Consider the following 27,291-nt stretch of genomic DNA (forward strand, 5'->3'; position numbering starts at 1 on the left):
AACACACATTACTTTCTATCACATAATTTAATAGTGTATTGAGTTAAAATTGACAGACAGTAAACCCCACATATTGAAAATATAAATTTGATGTTTTGGTATATAGCATACACTCATGAAACCATCACCCCAATCAAAATTGTTAACATATCCATCACTCTCCCCCCACTCCAATTTTCCTTTGTTAAAAAATGGGCCATTTTGGGGACTTCCCTGGCTGTACAGTGGTTAAGACTCTGTACTCCCAGTTCAGGGGGGCCAGGTTTGATCCCTGGTCAGGGAACTAGACCCCATATGCTGCAACTAAAGAGGTCACTAAGACCTGCTGCAGCCAAATAAAAAATGAAGAAAAGGGGGCCTTTGTAATCCCTTCATCTTCCCCAGGGAACTATTGACTTACTTTCCATTGGTGTATGTTACTTTGCATTTCCTAGAATTTTATGGAAATGGAATTATACACTGTGTACTATATCATTTCTTTTTTATATTTGATATATTGATATTTATTATTAGTTGACAGAGCACCCAGGCTGTTGAGAGGGACATATGAAGAATGATATTTTAACATACTATGGCTCAATTTGTGGGTCCACCACCTGTGAACAAGATGGCAGCCATTCAGAATTTTCAAAAGCGCAATTCTTCTAAAATTTCTGTCATCAGAATGTTACATTATTTTATAGCTTAAGTTTGGAGTCCTTCCTGAAAATTATCTATAATAATATAGTAATATGCCTTAGCAACCACCACTATAGGTAGTTTCTTATACATAGTATATGATATCTGAAGTCTGTCCTGTTACATTAGTATCTGTTAGATCATGAATCAACCTCAGAGATGGAGGTGAAGAGATGTATTTATAGGAAATGTTCACTTTTAACCATCCCTCCATGGCCCCATTGAATAGGGAGATAAATAGAGTAGATAATAGAAGCTGACCAAATAAAGCCTCAGCAATGAGAATCTCAAGTAATAGGTCATGTTGTATGACACATTTGGGATCCTTGGCCTATGACAAAAGACATGTTAGCCATCTGTATGTCTTCTTTGAAGAAATGTCTATTTAGTTCTTTGGCCCATTTTTTGATTGGGTCATTTATTTTTCTGGAATTGAGCTGCAGGAGTCACTTGTATATTTTTGAGATTAGTTGTTTGTTAGTTGCTTCATTTGCTATTATTTTCTTCCATTCCGAAGGCTGTCTTTTCACCTTGCTTATAGTTTCCTTTGTTGTGCAGAAGCTTTTAAGTTTAATTAGGTCCCATTTGTTTATTTTTGCTTTTATTTCCAATATTCTGGGAGGTGGGTCATAGAGGATCCTGCTGTGATTTATGTCAGGGAGTGTTTTGCCTATGTTATCTTCTAGGAGTTTTATAGTTTCTGGTCTTACGTTTAGATCTTTAATCTGTTTTGAGTTTATTTTTGTGTATGGTGTTAGAAAGTGTTCTAGTTTCATTCTTTTACAAGTGGTTGACCAGTTTTCCCAGCACCACTTGTTAAAGAGATTGTCTTTACTCCATTGTATATTCTTGCCTCCTTTGTCAAAGATAAGGTGTCCATAGGTGTGTGGATTTATCTCTGGGCTTTCTATTTTGTTCCATTGATTTATATTTCTGTCTTTGTGCCAGTACCATACTGTCTTGATGACTGTGGCTTTGTAGTAGAGCCTGAAGTCAGGCAGGTTGATTCCTCCAGTTCCATTCTTCTTTCTCAAGATTGCTTTGGCTATTGGAAGTTTTTTGTATTTCCATGCAAATTGTGAAATTATTTGTTCTAGCTCTGTGAAAAATACCGTTGGTAGCTTGATAGGGATTACATTGAATCTATAGATTGCTTTGGGTAGTATACTCATTTTCACTATATTGATTCTTCCAATCTATGAACATGGTATATTTCTCCATCTATTAGTGTCCTCTTTGATTTCTTTCACCAGTGCTTTATAGTCTTCTATATATAGGTCTTTAGTTTCTTTAGATACATATATTCCTAAGTATTATATTCTTTTCATTGCAGTGGTGAATGGAATTGTTTCCTTAATTTCTCTTTCTACTTTCTCATTATTAGTGTATAGGAATGCAAGGGATTTCTGTGTGTTGATTTTATATCCTGCAACTTTACTATATTCATTGATTAGCTCTAGTAATTTTCTGGTGGAGTCTTTAGGGTTTTCTATGTAGAGAATCATGTCATCTGCTAACTGTGAGAGTTTTACTTCTTCTTTTCCAATTTGGATTCCCTTTATTTCTTTTTTGTGCTCTGATTGCTGTGCCAAAACTTCCAAAACTATGTGGGATAGTAGCAGTGAGAGTGGGCACCCTTGTCTTGTTCCTGACTTTAGGGGAAATGCTTTCAATTTTTCACCACTGAGGATAATGTTTGCTCTGGGTTTGTCATATATAGCTTTTATTATGTTGAGGTATGTTCCTTCTATTCCTGCTTTCTGGAGAGTTTTTATCATAAATGGATGTTGAATTTTGTCAAAAGCTTTCTCTGCATCTATTGAGATAATCATATGGCTTTTATTTTTCAATTTGTTAATGTGGTGTATTACATTAATTGATTTGTGGATATTGAAGAATCCTTGCATCCCTGGGATAAAGCCTACTTGGTCATGGTGTATGATCTTTCTAATGTGTTTTTGAAGCTGGTGCACTGAGACAACCCAGAGGGATGGTACAGGGAGGGAGGAGAGAGGGGGGTTCAGAATAGGGAACACGTGTATACCTGTGATGGATTCATGTTGATGTATGGCAAAACCAATACAATATTGTAAAGTAATTAACCTCCAATTAAGATAAATACATTTAATTAAACAAATAAGAAATAAAACAAAATATGAAAGTCACAGCAATAACTTTAAAACATGGAGAAAAGAGCACTATTATTAATTCAGGGATTTGGGAATGTTTTCCTCAGAATGTAAGTACAATGTAGACAACTCATTTTTGTTCTTTTTTCATGTTTTCATATAGTCTTAGCAGCATGTGCAAAAAACTATTTTGTAAATGTTCTCCTTGTTGGAGAATTTTGTGTAATATGAGGAGAGTGGTAGTAATATAATAATTGCTATTGGTAGAGTCCTTTTTTAACTAGGAAAAGGCAATAATCACATGTAAATTTTTAGAATAATTCACTTCATTATAAGAGACCGTGAATTGAAACTCTCTCTGAAATTCCAGAAACACAGTCACTCTGAGTGGAGAGAGAGTATGGGTCAATCAGACAAAAAAAAATTTATTATTTTGAAGAAAATATGTAGAGACTTTTTAGAAACCCTGGAGAATATAATTATAGGACTTTAATTTCAGAATCATTTTCAAAAAGGAAAAGTTATATGGGGTATAATTCATCTACTTCATAATGTTAAAGAAATAAGAGACTTGGAAACCAGATCAGAATTATCAGTTAATCCTTTCATAGCATTAATCTTTTGGAAAATTTTGTGTTTTAGATACTTGTATCTAAAACTGCTATCAAATTGCATGCAGTGAGAAAAGAACCTGGATAATCTAAGTGATCTCAGGATAGTGTTTTTTAATTGCATAACTACATTCCAGACATCACCACAGATACTGTATTAGCAGTAATATCCCAAGTCTGTGCACTGTGAACTCAGTATTATTAGCAATCAGGCCACTTTTGGGGATCAGTCTCTTCAGTGTACACCCAGAGATACTATGACCTGTGTTTCCCAGGGCCCTTCCAGTTTGTGTGTCCAGGATACCTTATCTTATTTTGATGGGATTCTGGTAGGCAATGTTACAGGAAGGTGTTTGTCTTGTGAATAATCAAAACTTACTGATGATTTTAATAGTTATTGTGAGGTTCTCCACTCCAAGCTGGGCACCAGGTGCTGTCTATGCTACCCTCAGATGGTTGCTGGATCCTTCCCCAGACCTAGCATCAACGTCTCATTAAATCCTTTCCTATTTTTCCAAATACCCTTAACTAATCTTTCCACCTTTGCATTTTCCAGCCTTTGCTGCTATTTACAGAGTAGGTAGCTCAGTGTTCTGTGTGAGCTGGGGATGGGTTCTGGAGGGAGGAGAAAGGACCCTTAGGAGAGAAAGCCATTCAGAGATAAGAGAAAAAAGGGAGTAAACAGGAAGCACGTATTAGTACATCAGGTTACACACAGAGCTATCTTTCTTACTATACCTAAGAGCTTCTCAAAATCAGGTCCCATATTCTTTTTACTCCTGTGTCCTCAAGTTGTGCTAAATAGGCTCTCTGTCAAATCTGCTGCATGAATGAACTAATTAATATAAACATGATTATACATGACATGAATATCACATAGGATTCTAGGGAAAATATCATATCTATGTGCAGGGTGACATGATTAACATTGCTTAGATTTCCCATGCCTATGAACTAGAAAGATAGATTTCAAATAGTTTATATAGGATACAGTGTTGAATTAGGGGACTATTAGCCATGACAAATAGATTGACTTTATCATCATAGAAGTTTATTTCTCAAGTAACTGTTCAAAGTGTTTCTTTTTTTTTAATTGAAGTATAATTGCTTTGCAATGTTGTATTGGTTTTGGCCATATAACAATGTGAATCAGTCATAATTATATCTATGTCCCCTCCCTCTTGAGCCTCCCTCTCTCCCTGCTTCTATCCCACCTCTCTAGGTCATCACAGAGTGCCAGGCTGGGCTCCCTGTGTTTTTTATTGGTAGGAAGTTAAGGGAATGAAACTCCTCTCTTTTGCCTCCTCTCCCATCCCTCCTTTCCTGTTTCTGGAGACCTTGTTAACTGTATCCAGCCAGCAGAAGGAGAAGAAAGAGTGTAGAGGTCAACACATCTGTTTCCTAAAAGCTTTGGCTGCTCATACTCCATTGGCTAAAACTCAGGTAGTCTAGCTGTGTGCCAAGGAAGAAGAAATTGGTTTCTGAAATCTGTTAGCAATCTGCCACAATAAGCTTACTGCAACTATCTTTATTCTTCCCAGGAATTTCTTTTAATAGTAGATAGCATGACTCTATTTTCTTCAAGATAACAAGAGATTAAATATGTGAGTAGAAAAATTTTTAGCCAGCAAGATAGAATTCATCAATTAATTTTCCCTGCCTGTCTAATAAATTTCACTTTTGTAGTTAAATGAATTTCTTTTGTTCTCTAGGCACAGGAGATATTAGAGTGGAAAGAATTACAGAGGCTATCTTTATGGTTTAGAGCGAGCATGCCATCAGAGCATAAATAAAGTTGATTTAACAGAAGTTTTCCCTGTTTTTTAATGATTTGCAGTAGGAAATGAGAAGTCTAGACTGCTTAATTTTATAGTTTGCATTACAGCTATTTTTATTCATTATCTTTGAAACAGTTTCAGTTAAAATGTAGACAAATTTAATATTTAGGCTTTAGCTTTAAAGTCCCAAATTTAGATTTCAGAGCAGTTATTGTTAGTGTAATTCTTAAAGAAAGTGTTAGTTAATGGAAAATAAAATGGCAGCTCTCAGTACATATCATATTCTTTAAGCCATGTAAAAAAAATTGGATCACTTAATGTTTTAAGTCAGCCTCCCTGATATTTTTTTCTTTGTTTTTAAAGTCCAAAAACCAGCGCTTAAGTTATGTTATTAAATTCAATCCATAATCATTTCCTTATCCTCAAAAAAAATATATAATTGATACATGAGACAGGGTACTCAGGGCTGGTGCACTGGGATGACCCTGAGGGATGGGATGGAGAGGGAGGTGGGAGGGGGTTCAGGATAGGGATCACATGTACACCCATGGCTGATTCATGTCAATGTACGGCAAAAACCACTACAATATTGTAAAGTAATTAGCCTCCAATTAAAATAAATTAATTAATTAAAATAAATAAATCCTAGAGGAAAAAAAAAATATATATATAACTGCTTAAATAAATCCATTTCATTAATGGTCTTTGAAATGCTTTCAAACACCCATGTATCAAACAGATGCCTCCTACTCATGACTCAGTCCTGTTTGTTAAGTATGAATTTGTCAGAGTTCAACAGTTATTTACTGAGGCCCACTGTACACCAGACGTATTCTAGAAACAGAGGGATTCAAAAATGGATGATGCAAAATTCAGGCCCTCTGAGGACTGTCATTTAGAAACAACCAAGTGTCCATCATTGGATGAATTTATAAAGAATATGTGATATATATATATATATACAATAGAACATTATTCAGTCATAAGAAAGAAGGAAATCCTGCCATTTGTGAAAACATGGATGGACCCTGAGGGCATCATGCTAAGTGAAATGTCAGACGTAAAAAGACAGTACTGTTTGATGTCACTTACATGTGGAATCTAAAAAAGCCAAATATGCAGAAGCAGAGAGTGGATTGGTGGTTATCAGGGGCAAAGGGTTGGGAGAAATGGGGAGATATTGGTCAAAGAGTACAAATTTCCAGCTAGAAGATGAAAATGTTCTGGGAATCTACTGCATGGCATTTTGATTACAGTTAATAATACTGTATTATACATTTGAAAGTTGCTAAATCTTATATGTGTTCTCATCACAAAAATGGAAATGGTAATTACGTGACAGGATGGCATGTTAGCTGAGCTGTGGTGGTAATCATTCTGTAACATGTAAGTGTACCAAATCAATATGATGTATACTTTAGACTTATACAATATTATACACCAATTATGTTTCTATAAATCTGGAGTGCAAAAAGTCTAACAGATTCTCAGCTGACTGTGGTAAACTCAACAAGTCCAGCAGGAGAACTAGAACCCAGGGAATTTGGAATAGTATCCCTGACACAGAAGACCTGAGAACACCATTGCAAATATGATTCCAATGAATCCAAGGAAGAGAATATGTACTCCAGGAAAAGGAAATCTTGTAGGCAAAAGCTTGGAGATGGAAGAGTCCAGTTCATGTGCAGGGAAGGGGAGGGCTGGTGTGAGTCTTGGAGCAAGCAATCTATGGAAGGGGGACCACAGGAGATGAGAATAGATGGCTTTGACCATCTTCTTAAGACATTAATTTTTGAGGGTGCATAACTACTCTTCCAATCCATCCTGGTTTTATTTATAAACCCTATACCCTTTTTGTAAATCTTTTTAAATTATAAAAGTAATGTATATTTACTTTTTAAAATTTATATCGAATTATAGTTGCTGTATAGTATTATTTGATTCAGAAGTTTCCAATGCTTGTGCAGTTCAGTTCAGTATGGTATTATATAAGATACCATATTATATAAGAACAATATTTTTAAATTATAAAAGCAATGTATATTTAATTTTATAAGATTTATAAAATGAAGAAATACACAAAATAAAAATAATTTGTAATGTCACCAATTGGAGGTAACTGCTATCTTATTCAAAATGAAATATACATTTACATACTGGAATAATATTTTCTTCATAATTTTAATCCTGCTTCTTTACATGACATTAATCATATTTTTCATATCATTAATGATTTTGAGAAACATCATTTTAATAAGCTGTATAGCATTCCATTTTATGCATGTGCCATAATTTATTTAATTACTCCCTCATCATTGTGCTTTTAATCATTCATTACCTTTGCTCCAGCAGCTTAATACAAAGCCAGTGTAGATAAAACTAGACTTCCTGTTGCATCTGTTGTTGACTGATGCACTGAAACTACTGGAAGGGCAGATCTTGCCAGACTGCTTTACAATATTGAATCTCATCTCTAAGCAGCAGGATGAATTCCTGAGAAATACATGGGCTTCCATAGAAAACAAGTAGCTATGGCAGCTCTGCTTGTATAAGGATTGTTTTTCCTTTGGGTCCCTACATATCATTTCTCCAGTTACTATGTGAATGTTTTTTTAAAAGTTTAGGTGCCTGTATATGTGAACAGTGGTATGATAATGTGATGGAAATAATAGTGTAATGTTATTTTGTTGCCAAATAAAATACCTGACACTTAATAGCCAGGCGGCTGTCAGTTACCTTTCCCTCTCCTATGCTCAGTCTCTTGGTCATGTTCAACTCTTTGTGACCCTATGGATTGTAGCTCACCAGGCTCCTATGTCCATGGAATTTTTCAGGCAAGAATAATGGAGTGGGTTGCCATTTCCTCCTCCAGGAGATCTTCACAACCCAGGGATCAAAGCTGCATCTCTTGCATCTCTTGCATTGGCAGGCAGATTCTTTACCTCTAGTCCCTTGTTTATTTCAGATAATCATAAAAATGTAGTCTAAAAGACTTTTTTTTAATGCATTACTCAAATACAGAATTAGGCTGAATCAAACACTCAAGATTGGAAACCCTTTGATCTATGATTTGGTGTTGCCTTAGGGAATCAAATCTAATTGTACAACTAATCTAACTATCATGAAGAAATGGTTTGTTAAAGTGAACAAAAAATATAATTAGTCTGGAAGAAGTTTGATTAAGTGACAACATAATGACAGGACCAAGAAGTGGCCCTCAGCTTCTGTGGTTTGGGAGCACCATAAAAGAGTAAACCTATGTTTAAGAAACCCATAGGCTGTTTTGTTTAATTGCAATTGGAAGAAGTTATTGGTTTGCTCAATTACTTCCTTTCTGGTATTTTTCCCTTCAGTTGTCAATGTGGGAGAGCTGTGATGTTTCATTACTGGCTGAGAATCCTGTATTAAGCTAATGAATGTTTTAATAGCGATGGAAGCAGTTGTTATAATAAAATGATCTGAAAGTAGTCTGTCAGAGATCTGACACTTGCTCAAAGCCAATAGAAACCATCCATCAGTATATTTATTGTTTAGGACCCACTCAAAGCTCTACCTGATGACTTCTTATTCAGATATGTGGAAATTGTAGTATTCCATTTCTTTATTTATGGCATTAGTGAGCTCATTTCACTCAAAACAGTATTTCTCCTGATATAAATTTGTCAGTTAGTTCTCTAATAAATACAGAGTAGCTATTTTGACTGTCAACTTACCTATCTTGGCATGCCATTCAAAACCTTTTTTCTGAATAACTGGTGAGTTCATCAAAATGCATAAAGCCTTTTGTAGTGCTATGTTAATAATTAGAAAGCTTGTGGTAGATTACTGCACAAAAGCACTCCAGCTATCTTATTCTTATTGGATAGTTTGAGAAATCAGCTTTCTTTTTCTCCTTCTGGAAATAATCTCAAAATCAAGTAGGCAGTCTAATCCTTGCTATTAGAAAGTGGCTCAGGGAAGCATAGTAGTTAAGAGCTTTCTGGTTTTACTCTGTTTTAAAGTGATCTACTCCTTATTATAGAGCAAGCAGTTCATATTATCTTGGGAGTCTAACTATAATGTCATCAAATGTGTGAAAAAAAGCATGTCTATTTTAAAAGTAACAAAATCACTGCAGATGGTGACTGCAGCCATGAAATTAAAAGACACTAGCTCCTTGGAAGAAAAACTATACCCAACCTAGACAGCATATTAAAAAGCAGAGACATTACTTTGCCGACCAAGGTCTGTCTAGTCAAAGCTATGGTTTTCCCAGTAGTCATGTATGGATGTGAGAGTTGGACCATAAAGAAAGCTGAGTGCTCAAGAATTGATGCTTTCGAACTGTGGTGTTGGAGAAGACTCTTGAGAGTCCCTTGGACAGCAAGGAGATCCAACCAATCCATCCTAAAGGAAATCAGTCCTGAATATTCATTAGAAGGACTAATGCTGAAGCTCAAGCTCCAATATTTTGGCCACCTGGTGTGAAGAACTGACTCATTAGGAAAGACCCTGATGCTGGGAAAGATTGAAGGCAGGAGGAGGAGGAGATGACAGAGAATGAGATGTTGGATGGCATCACTGACTCAATGAACATAAGTTTGAGCAAGCTCCAGGAGTTGGTGATGAACAAGGAAGCCTGGCATGCTGCAGTCCATGGGGTCTCAAAGAGTCAGTCATGACTGTAATGACTGAGTGACTGAACTGAACTGAACTTGATTACAGTATAATAAATGAATAAATGTTTTAAGTAATTTGCTAGTATTTATAGGAATAAATCTGGAAGTGTTTGTTCAGGTGTGTTTTTACTCCAGTGGCTTAGGTTTTAATGATCAGAGTTTCAGTGTCTCATTCCTGAATTCACATATTTCTTCATCTGTATTCTTCCTTCAGGACTCATATCTATCTTGTATCTGAGACACTTGTACTAATGCTATATCTTTTTTATTCGGCTATGAGCTCTTGAGTATACTGCCATAATGACTAGCATGTTGTCTGTGAGAGACTTCTGGTCTGTATTTGTCAAGTGATTGAATAAGTAAAAGAAGTATTCTAAGTCTCATATCCTACACATTAAGCTAAGCTACCTTGTAAAAGGGATAGAACTGGCAAAGATTTTTAAATTTCTAGGAGTTTCCAGAATTCCATTTTATTAAACACTTTGTTCAACTTGCTGCTAACACATCACAGAGAGTTTCAATTCTATGTTAAATGAGAAGTATCAGTTATGATTCTATTATCCACATGCTTCCAGTCCTCATATCTTTCTCCAGAGCTTCTGGCTCATTTTTAGATATCACTACTAGCAAAATTGCTATCCTATTATACTCAACATTTTAAAGATGAGGGTTTCTGAATGTTCTTTAAAACTATTTTTATGTACCTGAAAGAAAATAGACAGCTGGTTAAAAAATCAAACATACAACTTGAAAAGCAACAGCTCCCTTGACTCACTTCCTGCTTACCTTCTATCAGTTTTTCTAAGAGTAGTTCCTCCCCAGAGCTACACCAAAAAATGGCCAGAGAAACTAATTTCTCATATCTCCCAAGGATGGCACATAACTAGTACCATACCTGCTACATGAGGGAGAAGTTCATTTATAGTTTACTCAGGATGCCTTAGGGCATTAGAACTTAATTCTCTTGTGAAATTCCAGTTGAGACAAAGTGCTAGAAGGGACTGCTTTCCTATTCTTCTAATATGTTTTTATGATGCTTTGTTTAATTGGTCCATTTTATACATTATTAGTAGACTTCTTGTATGATAAATGATGATTTACCTCCCTTGTACCACTGCCCATCTATATTTCCTTTAAGTTACCTTTTTAGCCTTTACCAGTATATGTTTTCACCTTCATTTCTTGTTTTATCTACTAAAGATAATTTGTTTTTTGTTTTTTAATTTCCTATTTCCAAATAGAGTTATATTCTGAGCTCTGAGTGGACATGAAGTTCTTAGGAACAGTATTCAACCCACTACAGGTAGTTTTCAATGTATAGATGGTGTTTGAGTATTTAAAGCACTAGTATTCGATGAAATAATTAAGAAGTAAGTAGATGGAAAATAAAATACTTGAGAATAGATCTCTAAGGAACTGAAACTTTTGGGGACTGAGAAGATAAAAGCTGCAAAGAAGACCAGATATAGAGGCAGTGAGGTAAAAGAACTAAGACAGGGCTATATCTTTGCAAAATGAGAGGTTTTAGGAGAGAGTGTGAACTACTGATTGGTCTTTCTCTACCTGGATTTAGTCCTTTATTTTATTGCATTACATCATCAGTAACATCTTTTAAAAAATAGTGCATGGCACAAAAACTTTCTAAGAAATTATGTCTTACAATATATTTATCTTGCTTTTATAGGTATTTAATAGTTTTGCCAAGCATAGAATTCTAAGATCAAAATCATTGTTTTATTGTCTTACCACAGTGAGAAGTGTGATGCTAGACTTATTCTTATCCTTTTATGTGTAACCTGAAGGTTGTACGTAAGGGCTATCTCCTTTCTGGAAGATATTAAGATTTATATTTTGTACTTATTGTGAAATTTCACAATGTGAGTTTAAATGTCTGTTTAATTTATTTGAGGTGGTGGTGTATATGGGGTCAGGGTTTGACCTCTGCAACTAGAGTATCTGGATTCAAGTAGCTGATCTCTCAAGTCTTATATTGCATTTTTTTAAATTCAGCTATCATATTTTTAATTTCCAAGAAATTACATCTTCCAAGGAAAGATTGGAAATTTTCTAGGGAACTAAATCTCCTTCTTATTCTTTGACTATTCCTTTTTATATAACACTGTATCCCTTATGAATGAAATATTCTTCCAAATCTATCAGAAAGCATTAACTAGAAATATTTTAAGTTGTGTTCCTTTTATTATCTCTATTTCCTTCAGGGTCAGTTTTTATGATGGTATATCTTGGTTATTCTGTTAAATGCTACAGTCTTTTCTCAAGCATTTGTTTCTCCTTGATTTCATGATAATGTTTAAGAATTTTTTTAATTTCTAAATAAAATTTTTAAAATAAACAGTATTATTTATTTTTAAATAAAAGAGTATTGGGTTTTATTTAAAATGGGTTTATTTAAATTGGGTTTTATTTAAATAAAATGCAGGGGTCTTTGTTACAAAGGATAATTCCTACATTAGCTACTTAGTTTCTGCCACACATGATATTTATTTTCCTTACAGAAGAACAATCCATTCTGGCTGTGGAGGTAATTGCTTTCTTTCAGCTGTCCTCTTAAGATGGGAGGAGGTGGTTGGGTTGATTATTCATCAGTAGACCTTTAATTAACTTAGAAATTTCTTGAATTTGCTTCTTTTATTTATTTGCTTCTTTTTTGCCTTTATTTACATGTTTCTTTGTTCCTTTAACATAATGTTTATAAGATTAGAGGAAGAAGAGATTTAACAATGTTTTTAATCTTTCATCTTTAATTAGAAATTTTGATGTACCCTTTTTGTTAAAAAATTAATAATATATGTTATACATATTAAATACACCATTACATTTATATTGTATCTTATACATGTAGTGAACATATTTTTTATACCAGTTCTACTCCATTTAATATTATAATCAAGTTTTTGACATAAATATTTGAAGTAGGATGAGAAAGTGTCATCTTATCTTATTACTGCATCTTAGTGAATGCTTTTAAGCTACCACCCCTGCTGTAGTTCCCCCTGATCTGGCTGGACTCAAAAGGTGATATGCTGAGCTTGCCACTTAGTTACTTGATGATACAAATAGATCATTCATTCACTCAGTAAATGCTTATGAACCTCTAAATATGTGTCCAGTACTTTGCTAAATGTTAGAGAAAACACACACACACACACATAGATGCAGTCACTGCCCACAGACATTATTTTTAAGCTATTGTAATATTAAGAAAATTTGGGGCATGAAAATGATTTATTATAACTTGATTGTGTAGTGGTTACATATCAAAACTCATGAAATTGTTGATCATTTTTGTATATAAATGTTATGTCAATATAGATGGTTTTAGGTGTGAGGAAATAATATGTGTACCATGATGACTATAATTAATAACACTGTATTGTATAATAAAAATTTTCTAAAAAGAGTACAGTTTCAATGTTCTTACCTGCCAGGAGCCAGCACAGAGATCCCACCCATGACAAGGTCATGTGGAAGAGAACTGTAAGCAAGGCTTCAGGACTCGAGGGGCTCCCTAGACCTGCTTGAGCATCTACCCCAAAACCAGAATCTGTCTGTCTTACTATTTTGTGCCTTTCACCAACTCTCCTGACGTACAGGGGGCCATCCCCGACCACCTTTCTCTGGAGAAAATCAACTTAGGGCTCTAGCTAATAAGTCTCCTGGACATGAGAGGAATATTTCAATTCAACCCCCCCTGTTAGCATTCTAGCTTGCTTGGCAGGTTTATCCAGACTCTTGCAGCTACGCATATGATTGTTCACAGCCTCCCAACTGTGAGAGACACGGGAAGCCTAAAACATAGAGCCTTTCAAAGAGTTAAAAGTTATTAGAGTAGTGCTGGTGTAGGATTTCATTATTGGGCCAATGCTTGTTGCTAAGTCCCGTATCTCTTATCCACTGTGCACCTGGGAGTGCATTAGTTAACATAGTTGGAATGTAAGAAAAACAAGTGTAGCCTTGAAATTAACCACATCAGACCTTTGAGCTAATTGGTTCTTTCTTGTAACTCACTGCACCTTTTCTCTGTGAGAAATGTAACTCTGTTTAGCATTTTCTGAGGCTGACATAGATTAGAAATACAAAGAAAAAACACTTTGAGGGAAAATAAGTTTTCTGATTGAGCAGCCTTTATCAAAAGAGGGTCATAAAATGTTCACAGGCCTCCAAGGCCAGAAGATAATGTACACAATATTGTTTATGGGAAAGGTATGCAGAAAAAATCCTGGTTTCGATAAAGACAAAACAGATGTAATGTTTGGGCTGACTCTGTATGACTTTGCATCTTTCATTTCCCTCTATGTACAAGTTAAGGTATAAAAGTCTCTTTTGAAAATAAATTAATGGGCCTCACTCACCAAAGAAGCTTTGTCACCCCATGTTTTTCTTTTTTTCTCTCTTTCTTTCTTTCTTTCTCTCTCCCTCTCCCTCCCTCTCTTTTTCAGGCTGATCTCTTGGAACACAGAGTCTCTCTGCGTTCACTTTCCTGCCTGAGCTTCTAAGACTTTATTAGCTTTCTGTGTAAACCAAAGAATATCAGCCTCTTTCTCTCCTCTGTTTTCTTATCTACAACATTCTTTCCTTATCTCTCTCTAAATCATTTGCCGACGTCTCCTTTGGGTACCCCTGGATCCTGCAGGGGCTGGACCCCAGCACTTACCAAAAACAAAAAGCTGATGGATGTGCTAATTAACTCAATGGGAGAATCCTTTCATGCTTTATACTTATATTAAATCATCATATTTGTACACTTTAAATATATTATCATTTTGTGAATTACACCTTAATAAAGTGGGGGGGGTGGAAATAATGTTAGTGTTAATAAAATGAATACCAAAAAAAAAAAAGTCATTTAGGAATAAGCCCAGGCAAAATATATAGAAGACAGCCTTTTAAAAACCTATGAAGACCATAGAAGCTATAAAAATCATTAGAGAAAGAGGAAATACATCATGTATAATGGATTAAAAGTTTCAATAATGTAAAGAATCAGTTCTTGCCAAATCAATCTATAGAACCAATTCAGACTTCCCCTCACCCTATTTTTTTGTTTTGCTTTGGGTTTTTTGGTGCAAAATTCACAAACTAATAAATAGAACACCCAAAGAGTCAAGATAATTTTGAAAAGTGAGCAAAAAGATAGGGAGGAATACCTGTTATGAGCTAGGCACTGTTTCTCCTGTGAGGAAAAATTATTAGAAGATTACTTAATAGCAATTCAGTTCAGTTCCGTTCAGTTCAGTTGCTCAGTCATGTCCAGCTCTTTGCCATACCATGAATTGCAGCATGCCAGGCCTCCTTGTCCATCACCAGCTCCCAGAGTTCACTCAGACTCATCCATCGAGTCAGTGATGCCATCCAGCCATCTCATCCTCTGTCGTCTGTAGTAGTCAACAGCAAACTATTAAGAGATAGAGAGTATTACTTCTAGGTCAAAAACAGAAAACTCAGAGAGGTTTAGTAAAATACACACTGTTACACAGTTATCACACCAAAGAGCTGAAATTCACTCACATTAGGATATATTATGAGACATCTCAGAGTATAGGCTGTTTCTCATTGGTCAAATTGGTCTTCAGAGGCAGCCTACGGTGAGAGAAAGAGCACTGGACTTGAGAGAGTTCTGGTCTGTGGTTTAACCTTGACTCCTTCATCTATGACAAGATACTAACATCTGTGAGCTTTTTTTTGTTGTTGTTCATACAGTTTCCTTTCTTGTTTTCTGCCTGTTGGTTTATTTTTAATGATTATGTAGTGGGTTTCCATTTCCTTCTCCAGAGGATCTTCCTGACCCAGGGATCAAACCCAGATCTCCTGCATTGTGGGCAGACGCTTTACCCTCTGAGCCACCAGGGAAGTCCTTAAAACATATGTACTTTCTAGAAAATCTATCCCTACAGTGCTTCCACTTTTATTTTCTAAGTCGTTTTTGATCCCTGGAGTATAACTGCTATTTGTAACTACTACTGGATAGCTAAACAGTTTTTGGATTTTAGATTCTCTGTGCTCTGGGACAGCATCTTAATATCATCACTAGCTGACTGTTCTAAAAGTAGCTGCTGAAAAAGTTCTAAGTGTTCCCAAGGAACTACAAACTAGTTCCTTCCTAAGACAGAATATGTAATGAAATCATAGTTTTTCATAAAATTTATTTTTAGTTTTTTTTATAATGTACCTGCAGAGTGTAAAATTAAGGCCCTTATAATCAAGAATAAATCATATGAACTTATACATCCTGTACTGATCTTTTTGAATACTCTTATTCAGTTGGAAAGTAATTTGTTCAAACTTGGTGGTTCTTATAACTTTTTCTCCCCTAGGTCTGCTGTTCTCTGTGTTTCTAACTCAATAATATGAAGATTTGTTTTTAACTAACCTAAAGAAGTAAGAAGAAATAAATTATTGGGTTTTTTTTTTTTTTTGCTATTTTCTGTTAATATATGGTATGTAAGGCATAATATGTATGTATCTGTGCATTTAGATATTCTAACTCACAGTAATATTTAAATTTGTGTATAGATAAAAATCTTCTTAATTCTTAAGTGGCAGATCAGATTTCAATTCTTATTAAGGTTTACAGAGTAACTAACAGTATACATACCATCAGATAGCTTACAATGCTGCTTGTTTTATTTTTCACTTTAATTAGAACCATGACCCAAACAAACATACCTCCTTTTGGGAAGTGCATACTTTGGCAATTCAAGCACACTTTCATTTTCTACTTTCACCAAAGTAGAAAAGTTTTCATAAACAAATCAAAAATAGCAAGAACATGAAAGTATAAAATAAAGCAATGTACGTTATCTGGCCAGCTTTACTTTGCTGTCCTAAATGGTGACAAGTATATAATTTGAACCATGACATATGGATATTTATACTGTATTTGATAAATTGTCATATTTTAAATGAATTAAGACATTTCAGTACCTAAGGAATTACTCAGTAATTCGTTCTGAAATGTGAATAATTGTTCCACGCTATATCAAAACTCTGGTTATTTATATGACGTCTTAATAACTTTTGTCATATTCATATATTGTCTGTACCAATATATACTTAATGTGGTTTCTGTAATCCCTCTGACTTTTAAAATTTAAATACAATTTCACTACTGTACTGTTAGTATCACTTGCTATCAGTTTAGTCAGTTCAGTCACTCAATTGTGTCTGACTCTTTGCGACCCTGTGGACTGCAGCACGCCAGGCCTCCTTGTCCATCACCAACTCCCGGAGTTTACTCACACTCATGCCCATTGAGTCAGTGATGCCATCCAACCATCTCATCCTCTGTCATCCCCTTCTTCTGCCTTCAATCTTTCCCAGCATCAGGGTCTTTTCTAATGACAGTTCTTCACATCAGGTGGCCAAAGTATTGGAGCTTCAGCTTCAGCATCAGTCCTTCCAATGAATATTCAAGACTGTTTTCCTTTAGAATTGACTGGATGGATCTTCTTGCTGTCCAAGGGACTTTCAAGAGTCTTCTCCAACACTCCAGTTCAAAAGCATGAATTCTTAGGCACTCAGCTTTCTTTATGGTCCAACTCTTACTCCATACATGACTACTGGAAAAACCATAGCTTACTATAAATAGAAATAATGCAGAAACATGAAATAAAATGTTTACCTATTATCACCTAAATACCATACCAGTGGTGGCAGATGTGTCACATTTTAGGAAACACTGTCCTGTAGGATTGTAAATTCAGACTTTAATCAACTTATTTTCTTAAAACACAATTTACAGCAGGATCCTCTATGACCCACCTCCCAGAATACTGGAAATAAAAGCAAAAATAAACAAATGGGATCTAATTAAAATTAAAAGCTTCTGCACAACAAAAGAAACTATAAGCAAGGTGACAAGACAGCCTTCAGAATGGGAGAAAATAATAGCAAATGAAGCAACTGACAAACAACTAATCTAAAAAATATATAAGCAACTCATGCAGCTCAATTCCAGAAAAATAAATGACCCAATCAAAAAATGGGCCAAAGAACTAAATAGACATTTCTCCAAAGAAGACACACATGAAAAGATGTTCAACATCACTCATTATCAGAGAAATCCAAATCAAGACCACAGTGAGGTACCATTTCACACCAGTCAGAATGGCTGCTATCCAAAAGGCTACAAGCAGTAAATGCTGGAGAGGGTGTGGAGAAAAGGGAACACTCTTACACTGTTGGTGGGAATGCAAACTAGTACAGCCACTATGGAGAACAATGTGGAGATTCCTTAAAAAACTAGAAATAGAACTTCCTTATGACCCAGCAATCCCACTGCTGGGCATACACACTGAGGAAACCAGAATTGAAAGAGACACATGTACCCCAATGTTCATCACAGCACTGTTTATAATAGCCAGGACATGGAAGCAACCTAGATGTCCATCAGCAGATGAATGGATAAGAAAGCTGTGGTACATATACACAATGGAGTATTACTCAGCTATTAAAAAGGATACATTTGAATCAGTTCTAATGAGGTGGATGAAACTGGAGCCGATTATACAGAGTGAAGTAAGCCAGAAAGAAAAACACCAATACAGTATATTAACACATATATATGGAATTTAGAAAGATGGTAATGATAACCCTGTATGCAAGACAGCAAAAGAGACACAGATGTATAGAACAGACTTTTGGACTCTGTGGGAGAGGGAGAGGGTGGGATGATTTGGGAGAATGGCATTGAAACATGTATAATATAATGTAAGAAACAAATCGCTAGTCTAGGTTCAATGCAGGATACAGGATGTTTGGGGCTGGTGCACTGGGATGACCCAGAGAGATGGTATGGGGAGGGAGATGGGAGGGGGTTCAGGATTGGGAACTCATATACACCCGTGGTGGATTCATGTTGATGTATAGCAAAACCAATACAGTATTGTAAAGTAAAATAAAGTAAAATTTAAAAAAAGAAGAAAATTTCAAGTAAAATTAAAAAAAAAAAAAACCCGCACAGAGTTTAGATCTATACTATACCCAGGAAGGGCAGGAATTACTTCTGCATTTGTATCCTTGTTTCCCCAGCACTTAGTACTTGGCATATAACAGGTATTCAATAAGTATTGAAAGGTAAATTAAAGAGTGACATATATTTGCTTATTTATCTTTTAAAATACAACTTAATAGTAACAGTCAAATAATAATACTCAAATTGTATAGGGAAATGCATTATGGCCAGCATATGTTTCAATTCCCAGTCTTCAGGGGATATTCACTAATATACTACATAGCATTCCTATTAAAATTTAATGGTTATAGATCAAGGAAGGCTGCTGTAATATAAACAAAGAAAAGTGGGGATGAAGCAGTATAACAGTGGTCCTGATGATTAGAATGACTGACAAGAGAAAATGAGGAGTAAAAATTTAAATATATATCTGTGTCATATGACCTGAGATCACCCTTGTGTGGCAGAAAGATAAAAGGGCTAAATAAAAGTGTACATGAAATGTGAAAGTTGCTTCAGTAGAGAAGGCTCTGTTCCATTAATAGTTACTTCCAAATCACCAATGCTAAAGAACAAATTTTTCTAAAATAAGGTATTCTGAACATCCCCCTCATGGCCTTCTTCCAATAAACTCGCTTCCAAAGCTTAAATTCCAACCTTTTTTCTTTTGTCCATGCACTTAAGAAATGACATAACCAATTTTCTGCATCATTTGGGTTAGAGGAAAAGACCATATAAAGCTGAAATGAGTATAGCATTTTAGTCCCGTTTATAAATCAGAGGATCATCAGTTAGGAAGGCACCTGAAATACAAATAACCTGTTTCATGAAACATGTAAGGTCATAGTAAATTGAAGCAGTCCACATCAGCTGTATGTCAGGAAGTTAATGGCTAGCTGATTTAACCACTAACAATTATTTTGACAACAGGAAATACTGACAGCAGGAACTGACTCTTCAGAAGAGGAACCACAGTGACATGTCATTCATTCATGGCTTTGAAATAATGTTAAAATTTTGCAATCATATGAAATATTTATTTTTTTTCACTTATTACCTGATCTAAGAGAATGGTTTGTACCTTCTTTAAGTGAAGGATTTCTGGGTTTATCAAGAAGTAAATGAGTGATGACATTTTTTCCTCCTTTTAAAAAAATTTATTCTTTTATTCAAAGTTTGTCTCTTTCAAAATTGAACAAAGAAAAAGAGAAATTTTAAAAGAGAGTGAAAGAAATATATACTTCCAGAATTTGGAATTAGATGAGACTAAGAAGCAGTGGATACTCCACTCCAGCTCAACAGTATTTACTGCCTTCTTAGTCTCATTTAACTGAATTAAAGTGGACTGTCTGGAGGGAAAGAACTCTAAAAAGTACTTAGTCTTCCCTTCAACAAGGAAGGAAGGACGTTTTCATGATGGTCACTGCAGCAGGAAATATGACTCAGGTGTTCAGTTCAGGTGAGCGCTCAGTCGTATCCGACTTCTTGCGACTCCATGAATTGCAGCACACCAGGCCTCCCTGTCCATCACCAACTCCCGGAGTTAACCCAAACTCATGTCCATAGAGTCGGTGATGCCATCCAGCCATCTCATCCTCGGTCGTCCCCTTCTCCTCCTGCCCACAACCCCTCCCAGCATCAGAGTCTTTTCCAATGAGTCAGCTCTTCGCATGAGGTAGCCAAAGTATTGGAGTTTCAGCTTTAGCATCATTCCTTCCAAAGAATACCCAGGACTGATCTCCTTTAGAATGGACTGGTTGAATCTCCTTGCAGTCCAAGGGATTCTCAAGAGTCTTCTCCAACACCACAGTTCAAAAGCATCAATTCTTCAGCGCTCAGCCTTCTTCACAGTCCAACTCTCACATCCATATATGACCACTGGAAAAACCATAGCCTTGACTAGATGGACCTTTGTTGGCAAAGTAATATCTCTGCTTTTGAATATGTGGGAAACATTAAGAAAAGCCTGTTCTACCTTGGCAAGTGGAATCTGCAGGCATGGCAAGGATGTCAAGATGGAAATGGCAGCAGATCATTTAGCAAGGTCTGGGGCAACCCCATGATGTTGTGATCACTCACCTAGAGCCAGACATCCTGGAATGTGAAGTCAAGTGGGCCTTAGGAAGCATCACTAAGAACAAAGCTAGTGGAGGTGATGGAATTACAGTTGAGCTATTTCAAATCCTGAAAGATGATGCTGTAGAAGTGCTGGACTCAAGATGCCAGGAAATTTGGAAAACTCAGCAGTGGCCACAGGACTGGAAAATGTCCATTTTCATTCCAATCCCAAAGAAAGGCAATACCAAAGAATACGCACACTACCACACAATTGCACTCATCTCACACGCTAGCAAAGTAATGCTCAGAATTCTTCAAGCCAGGGTTCAACAATACATGAACCATGAACTTCCAGATCTTCAAGCTGGATTTAGAAAAGGCAGAGGAAACAGAGATCAAATTGCCAGCATCTACTGGATCATCATAAAAGCAAGAGAATTCCAGAAAAACATCTACTTCTGCTTTATTGATTACACCAAAGCCTTTGACTGTGTAGATCACAACAAACTGGAAAATTCTGAAAGAGATGGAAATACCAAACCACCTGACCTGCCTCCTGAGAAATCTGTATGCAGGTTAAGAAGCAACAATTAGAACTGGACATTGAAAAACAGACTGGTTCCAAATCAGGAAAGGAGTACTTCAAGGCTGTATATTGTCACCCTGCTTATTCAACTTATATGCAGGGTTTTACATCATGCAAAATGCCAGGCTGGATGCAGCACAAGCTGGAATCAAGATTGCTGGGAGAAATGTCAATAACCTCAGATATTCAGATGACATTACCCTCATGGCAGAAAGTGAAGAAGAACTAAAGAGCCTCTTGATGAAAATGAAAGAGGAGAGTGAAAAAGTTGGTTTAAAGCTCAACATTCATAAAACTAATATCATGGCATCCGGCCCCATCACTTCATGGCAAATACATGGGGAAACAATGGAAACAGTGAGAGACTTTATTTTTGGGGAGGCTTCAAAATCACTGCAGATGGTGACTGCAACCATGAAATTAAAAGACGGTTGCTCCTTGGAAGAAAAGCTATGACCAACCTAGACAGCATATTAAAAAGCAGAGTCATTACTTTGCCAACAGACGTCTGTCTAGTCAAAGCTATGGTTTTTCCAGTAGTCATGTATGGAGGTAAGAGTTGGACCCTAAAGAAAGCTGAGCACTGAAGAATTCATGCTTTAAAACTGTGGAGAAGACTCTTGAGAGTTCTTTGGATGGCAAGGAGATCCAACCAGTCAATCCTAAAGGAAATCAGTCCTGAATATTAATTTGAAGGACTGTTGCTGAAGCTGAAACTCCCAATACTTTGGCTGCCTGATGTGAAGAACTGACTCATTGGAAAAGACCCTGATGCTGGGAAAGATTGAAGGCAGGAGAAGGGGATAACAAGGGATAAGATGGTTGATGGCATCACTGACTCAATAGACATGAGTTTGAATAAGCTCTGGGAGTTGGCAATGGACAGGGAAGCCTGGTGTGCTGCGGTCCATGGTGTCGCAAAGAGCCAGAAATGACTGAGTGACTGAACTGAGGCAACCCCATGCATCCAGAAACCCAGACAATATATAAGAAGAAGGGGACACTCTGCTAGGCAACTCTAGGCATTACTTTTTCTTCTGTGAATGAGTAAAGAGACTTGGATGAGCATCAGATGTCCCCATTTATCAACAAACTGAACAAGGAGAATAATGACCTCATAACATTTGGGATTAGTAAAAAGCTACTGGAAGCAATATATTAGACTCAAGATGCATACTCTGTTTGTTTAGGTAATTTTGCCAATTTGAACCTGTGTCTACCTGTAAGAAGGAACAGATAGCTGGAAGTTAGGCTACCATGAACTTTTAGGTGACCTTAGTTATATCCCATTATTTCCTTTTACCTCATTTTTTCCCCATATGTTCAGTATACTGTCTACATATCAAGATCTTTTTTGAGGGTTGAATGAGTTAATGATATATATGAACCAATTAAAAGGTGACATAAATGAGATATATTTTCAAAAATCAGAAGCATATTGATGCATGAATGCTATTGCCATGTACTAGAGATTATGTTGATAGTAATAAAAGACTCTAAAATCTCAGTGACTTAAAGCAAAAAGGTTTATTTCTTGTTCTTACTGTATGTCCACCACAAGTAGAGGAGGACTATGCCCCGTATCATCTTCACTCAGGACTCGGGTTGAACTTCAGAGCTTCTGGAAATCACTGGTCATTGTGATTCGGAAAGAATATGTGCAAATCCACACGCTGCATCTTTAAGGCTCTGCCTAGAAGTGACTCATATCACTCCCTAGTTGGCTTCAGGAAGTCACACCGCAATCCTAGCTTGTGTCCAGGAGAAGAGCGGGAAATATTTGGCAAGCAGCACTAATGAGTATCATAGATGCTTTTCTTTTTCCGTTTTCTGCAGTTGGTGACTTTTGCAGCAGGGAAACTGTCTAGATGTTTGTTCTATTATTAATCCCACTACATTCTTTCTGTATAGCTGTCAAAAACAACCAAGTAGACTGCCTTTATTTTATATTTTCTCAGTTTTAAGGATTTGCTGGCACTGAATATTTTAGTACCCGTCTAACAGAATATTTTAGTTTCTTAGAGAGCGAGGCAACAGTTGTATAACATCTCATTTGTGTTTTCTTTCCCAGACATCGATGAGTGCTCTGATGGCTTTGTTCAGTGTGACAGCCGTGCTAACTGCATCAACCTGCCTGGATGGTACCACTGTGAGTGCAGAGATGGCTACCATGACAATGGGATGTTTTCACCAAGTGGCGAATCGTGTGAAGGTCAGTACAAGGAAAAGACCTAGAGTTTAAGGTCTTGAAATTGAGACACGTTCAGTAAGACATAATTAGTTGACATTGATTTCAATTCAGGTATTGGTGATTTTTGCTGTGTTTTTACAAGTGATTGGAAACATGTTAAAATCTAACTTTTGCTTCCTAACTATAATATTTAATTGATTTGTGAATAATACTTGCAACAGCAAACCAATCTTCCGTGGATACTTTGTTGAAGGATGTTTTTAGAATAAATAAACCTATACTATCAGATAAATTTTTTAATGGCAGCATGTAAAAATCTGACCCAAAACGAGGTAGAAAAACAGGTGAAAGCAGGATAGAGGGAAAATGAGGTGAGAGAAAATAGGGCGATGACATGTCCAAAAAAAACATGATACCTGCTTCTCTGGGCTATTCCTGATGTATCGTTTGCCTGGCAAAGTTAGAATGTTTAGTGAATGTTGCAAGCAGAAGGTATGGTCCATGCTTAAAAGACGTCAATCTAATAGGAATGGAAATTCAGTCAGATTATATTCAATTATTTAGGATTAATTTTGTCTTATTTTCAGTGAATTGACAATTCTGCTCCTTTATATCTACTATTAAGGGGCATAAATTTTAGAAGGTGGACAGAGTAAGCAAAGCACAGTGAATAATTTCCAAGGAAACTACTCACACCAAAAGTGTTTGGCGTGGAATTGGGAAACAAACCAGACCTCAAGAAGTCTTTATTTTCTCCATTGGTGTTTACACCTTCATCGAGTAACAGCCTGAAAGAATGGAGAGGCTAATATGACACAGTCGATGAAAGCCTTGGAGAATCTAACTTAACTGTACTTGACGCTTAAATGATGAGATGCCTTTTATCCTTGGGCCTCTAGAGGTTTTCACACAAAGAAAAGTGACGCAGACTTGGGTGATAGATGCCAAGGTTCCCTGTGCGCTTTGCCAACAGCTGCAGAGCTCTGGACCTTGAGCAGAGTGTTCATCTGGATTTTTACATGGAATGGGAATGCTGCTGCCTTAGCAGGGGCTAAAACCTAGCATTTGCAAACAACCCTTAGCTGTGATCTGAAGGCTTTACCTTGTGCTTATGAGAATGCCGTTCAAGAAGCATATCAAACCTTGTGATTTTGCCCTTCCCTGATAAACTATATTGCCTGTTTCTATAGTATATTATCAGGAAGAAGTCTTCAATGCTGCTTTTTTAGCATTGTCTTTTATTTTAAATTATACACATAAAGAATAAATATAAACTGATTATAAATAATTCAATCATACAGAAATATAGACAGCAAAGCTAAAAAATGTGTCTTTATTTCATCTCCTCCTTTTTCCTATCTTTTCTTCTTCTGCTGTAGGAGTAACCTGGGTTTAATTTTGCTTGCTTTCCCTTTTGGTGCATCAGAATGTGACTAAAAAAAATACATAGCTCTGCTATCTTAATTTACATTTGTAACTTCTTTCAGTATCTTTTAAATTTATGACCACATGTCTCAAGGGGGCTGTATTAGTTATCTCCTGATGCATAAAAAGTAACCCCCAAAGTGTAGCCACTGAAAATAATAAATTATCTCACAGCTTCTGGATAAGGAATCTATGAACAGCTTAGCTGGATTCCTTTGGTTCAGGTTTCTAGTGAAGTTACTAATATCAAGTTGCTGCCCAGAGATGTGGTCTCATCTCTAAGTCTTTACTGGGTCAGGAGTGGAGGGTAAGGGAATCTGTTTCTAAGGTCACTAACAGGGCTTGTATCCTTAACCCATGAGCCACTCCACAGGACTAGGGGCTGGCTTCTCTTAGAAAAAGCATTCCAAGAGAGAGCATGTGCCCAAGATGGCAGCAACAGTCTTCCACAACTAAATCTCAGATGTGGCATCTCACCACTTCTCCCATAGTCTTTCTGTTAGAAGCCACTCAGTAAGTCCAAGGAGAGAGGATAACCAAAGAGCATAAATAGTAAATGGTGAGAATTGTTGCTGGCCATCTTGTTAAACTACACGCCACAAGAACCATCAGCATTGTCCGTTAATTTCCACTGCAACTCTCTGATGCAATCATGTCATAACTTCTCCACTCTCCTCACATCTCAGATACCACTTTTTCTTCTTTCTCTGTTAATTACTCTGCTTCTTATTTAACTGAGAAGAGAGAAGTACTTCACTTTTCCACCAGACATATGGTATGATATCCAGTAAGTCATATGTATGATACACACCACCTCACTGGTGGCTCAGATGGTAAAGAATCTGCCTGCAATGCAGGAGACCTGGGTTCAGTCCCTGGGTCGGGAAGATTCCCTGGAGGAGGGAATGGCTACCCATTCCAGTGTTTTTGCCTGGAGAATCCCATGGAGAGAGGAGCCTGGTGGGCTACAGTCCAAAGGGTCACAAAGATTTGGACACAACTGAGCAATTAATACTTCTACTTCCTTTCATACAGTAAATACATACTAGTCTGGTGAAAATGACAAAACATAACAAGTGCATTCATTAAGTGTCCAAAAGTAACAAGGAAAACTAATCATTAAAATAACACATGATACAGATGAATATAGGGAAGTAACGGATTCTGTGAAATGCCTACACAGAAAAGGCTTTTTGAGGAAATTCCATAAATACATAAAGAGTGGGAAATCTTATTATTAAAAAAAAAACCCACAATTCTGTAAAGATAATTTTACAACTATCTTCCAATAGAATTTATAATGATTATCGTAAAAATCTACTACTCTTTCAAGGACAGTGTGATCTGAAGAATTCTTTTAAAAGTACTAACCTTTGTCATATAAAAGAGAACTAAAATGCTTCTTTGTAACAACTATCTACTTACTGCAATTTCAGTGATCTGTAGAATTTTAATATTAGCATTTAGAAGGATGCCATTTTAAAACTATGGTTATATCTGATCAAGTTCCATATTTCTGTTCTGGGGGAAAAAACAAGAAGCATTTCAACATGGACAAATCCACAGCAGTAGGTTTACAATTATTCTTAAGTCATATTTGAAGATATGAATAAATAACTTTGTACTGTTGCACTATTTTTTAGACTGTGTAATCTACAACATACATGTTAATAAACTGCATGCATACAAACTTTAAATTATTTTGCTCATCCATTTACCTCGGAGGTGTAGACATTTAATCCCCAGGAAATGTGCAAGGGTACCAATTTTCTTATCCACATCATCATTTCTAATGTGCCTGAAAATTTGTCTCTCTCTGAGAACAAGGCCAAGTATTTTTTTTCCGTGTAGGAATATTGCATTTCACGCCCACATTTCCTTTTACTTAAAGCTTTTATTTCTAGATTATCTTTATGCTTGGTGAGGTGTTTTTGAACTTGTATGACTTAAAAAAAAATGTTTATATGGTAGTATCTTTGAGTATTATGTTCAAAACAGATACTATAAATTCTTACCTTAAATCAAGGGAAACTATGAAAATGAAATGAATCTATTTCAACTCATGAAGTAGTTAGTGAATATATGTATAGGTAGCTTGAGGTACTTTACGAGGCATCTGCTGTAAACAGATTTGAAGGAGGTATGAGGTATGGTCACTGCTCTCAGCTTATAGTAGAGATAAAATATATATAGTAACAACTGT

General features: G+C 36.2%; 1 protein-coding gene across 3 annotated transcripts in view; it reads left to right on the forward strand.

Annotated features, from left to right (window-relative positions):
- The window catches only part of LOC120861347 (protein kinase C-binding protein NELL2), a 382,658-nt gene that overhangs the window by 333,202 nt on the left and 22,165 nt on the right, over window positions 1-27,291 (forward strand). For all 3 annotated transcript variants that reach the window (XM_040236996.1, XM_040236994.1, XM_040236995.1), the window contains one exon: window positions 23,544-23,684. In XM_040236996.1, coding sequence (XP_040092930.1) covers window positions 23,544-23,684 — 141 coding nt within the window. The remainder of the gene's footprint in view (window positions 1-23,543; window positions 23,685-27,291) is intronic.

The sequence above is a fragment of the Oryx dammah genome, unplaced genomic scaffold (assembly GCF_014754425.2).
Source record: "Oryx dammah isolate SB20612 unplaced genomic scaffold, SCBI_Odam_1.1 HiC_scaffold_11232, whole genome shotgun sequence".
NCBI lineage: Eukaryota > Metazoa > Chordata > Mammalia > Artiodactyla > Bovidae > Oryx > Oryx dammah.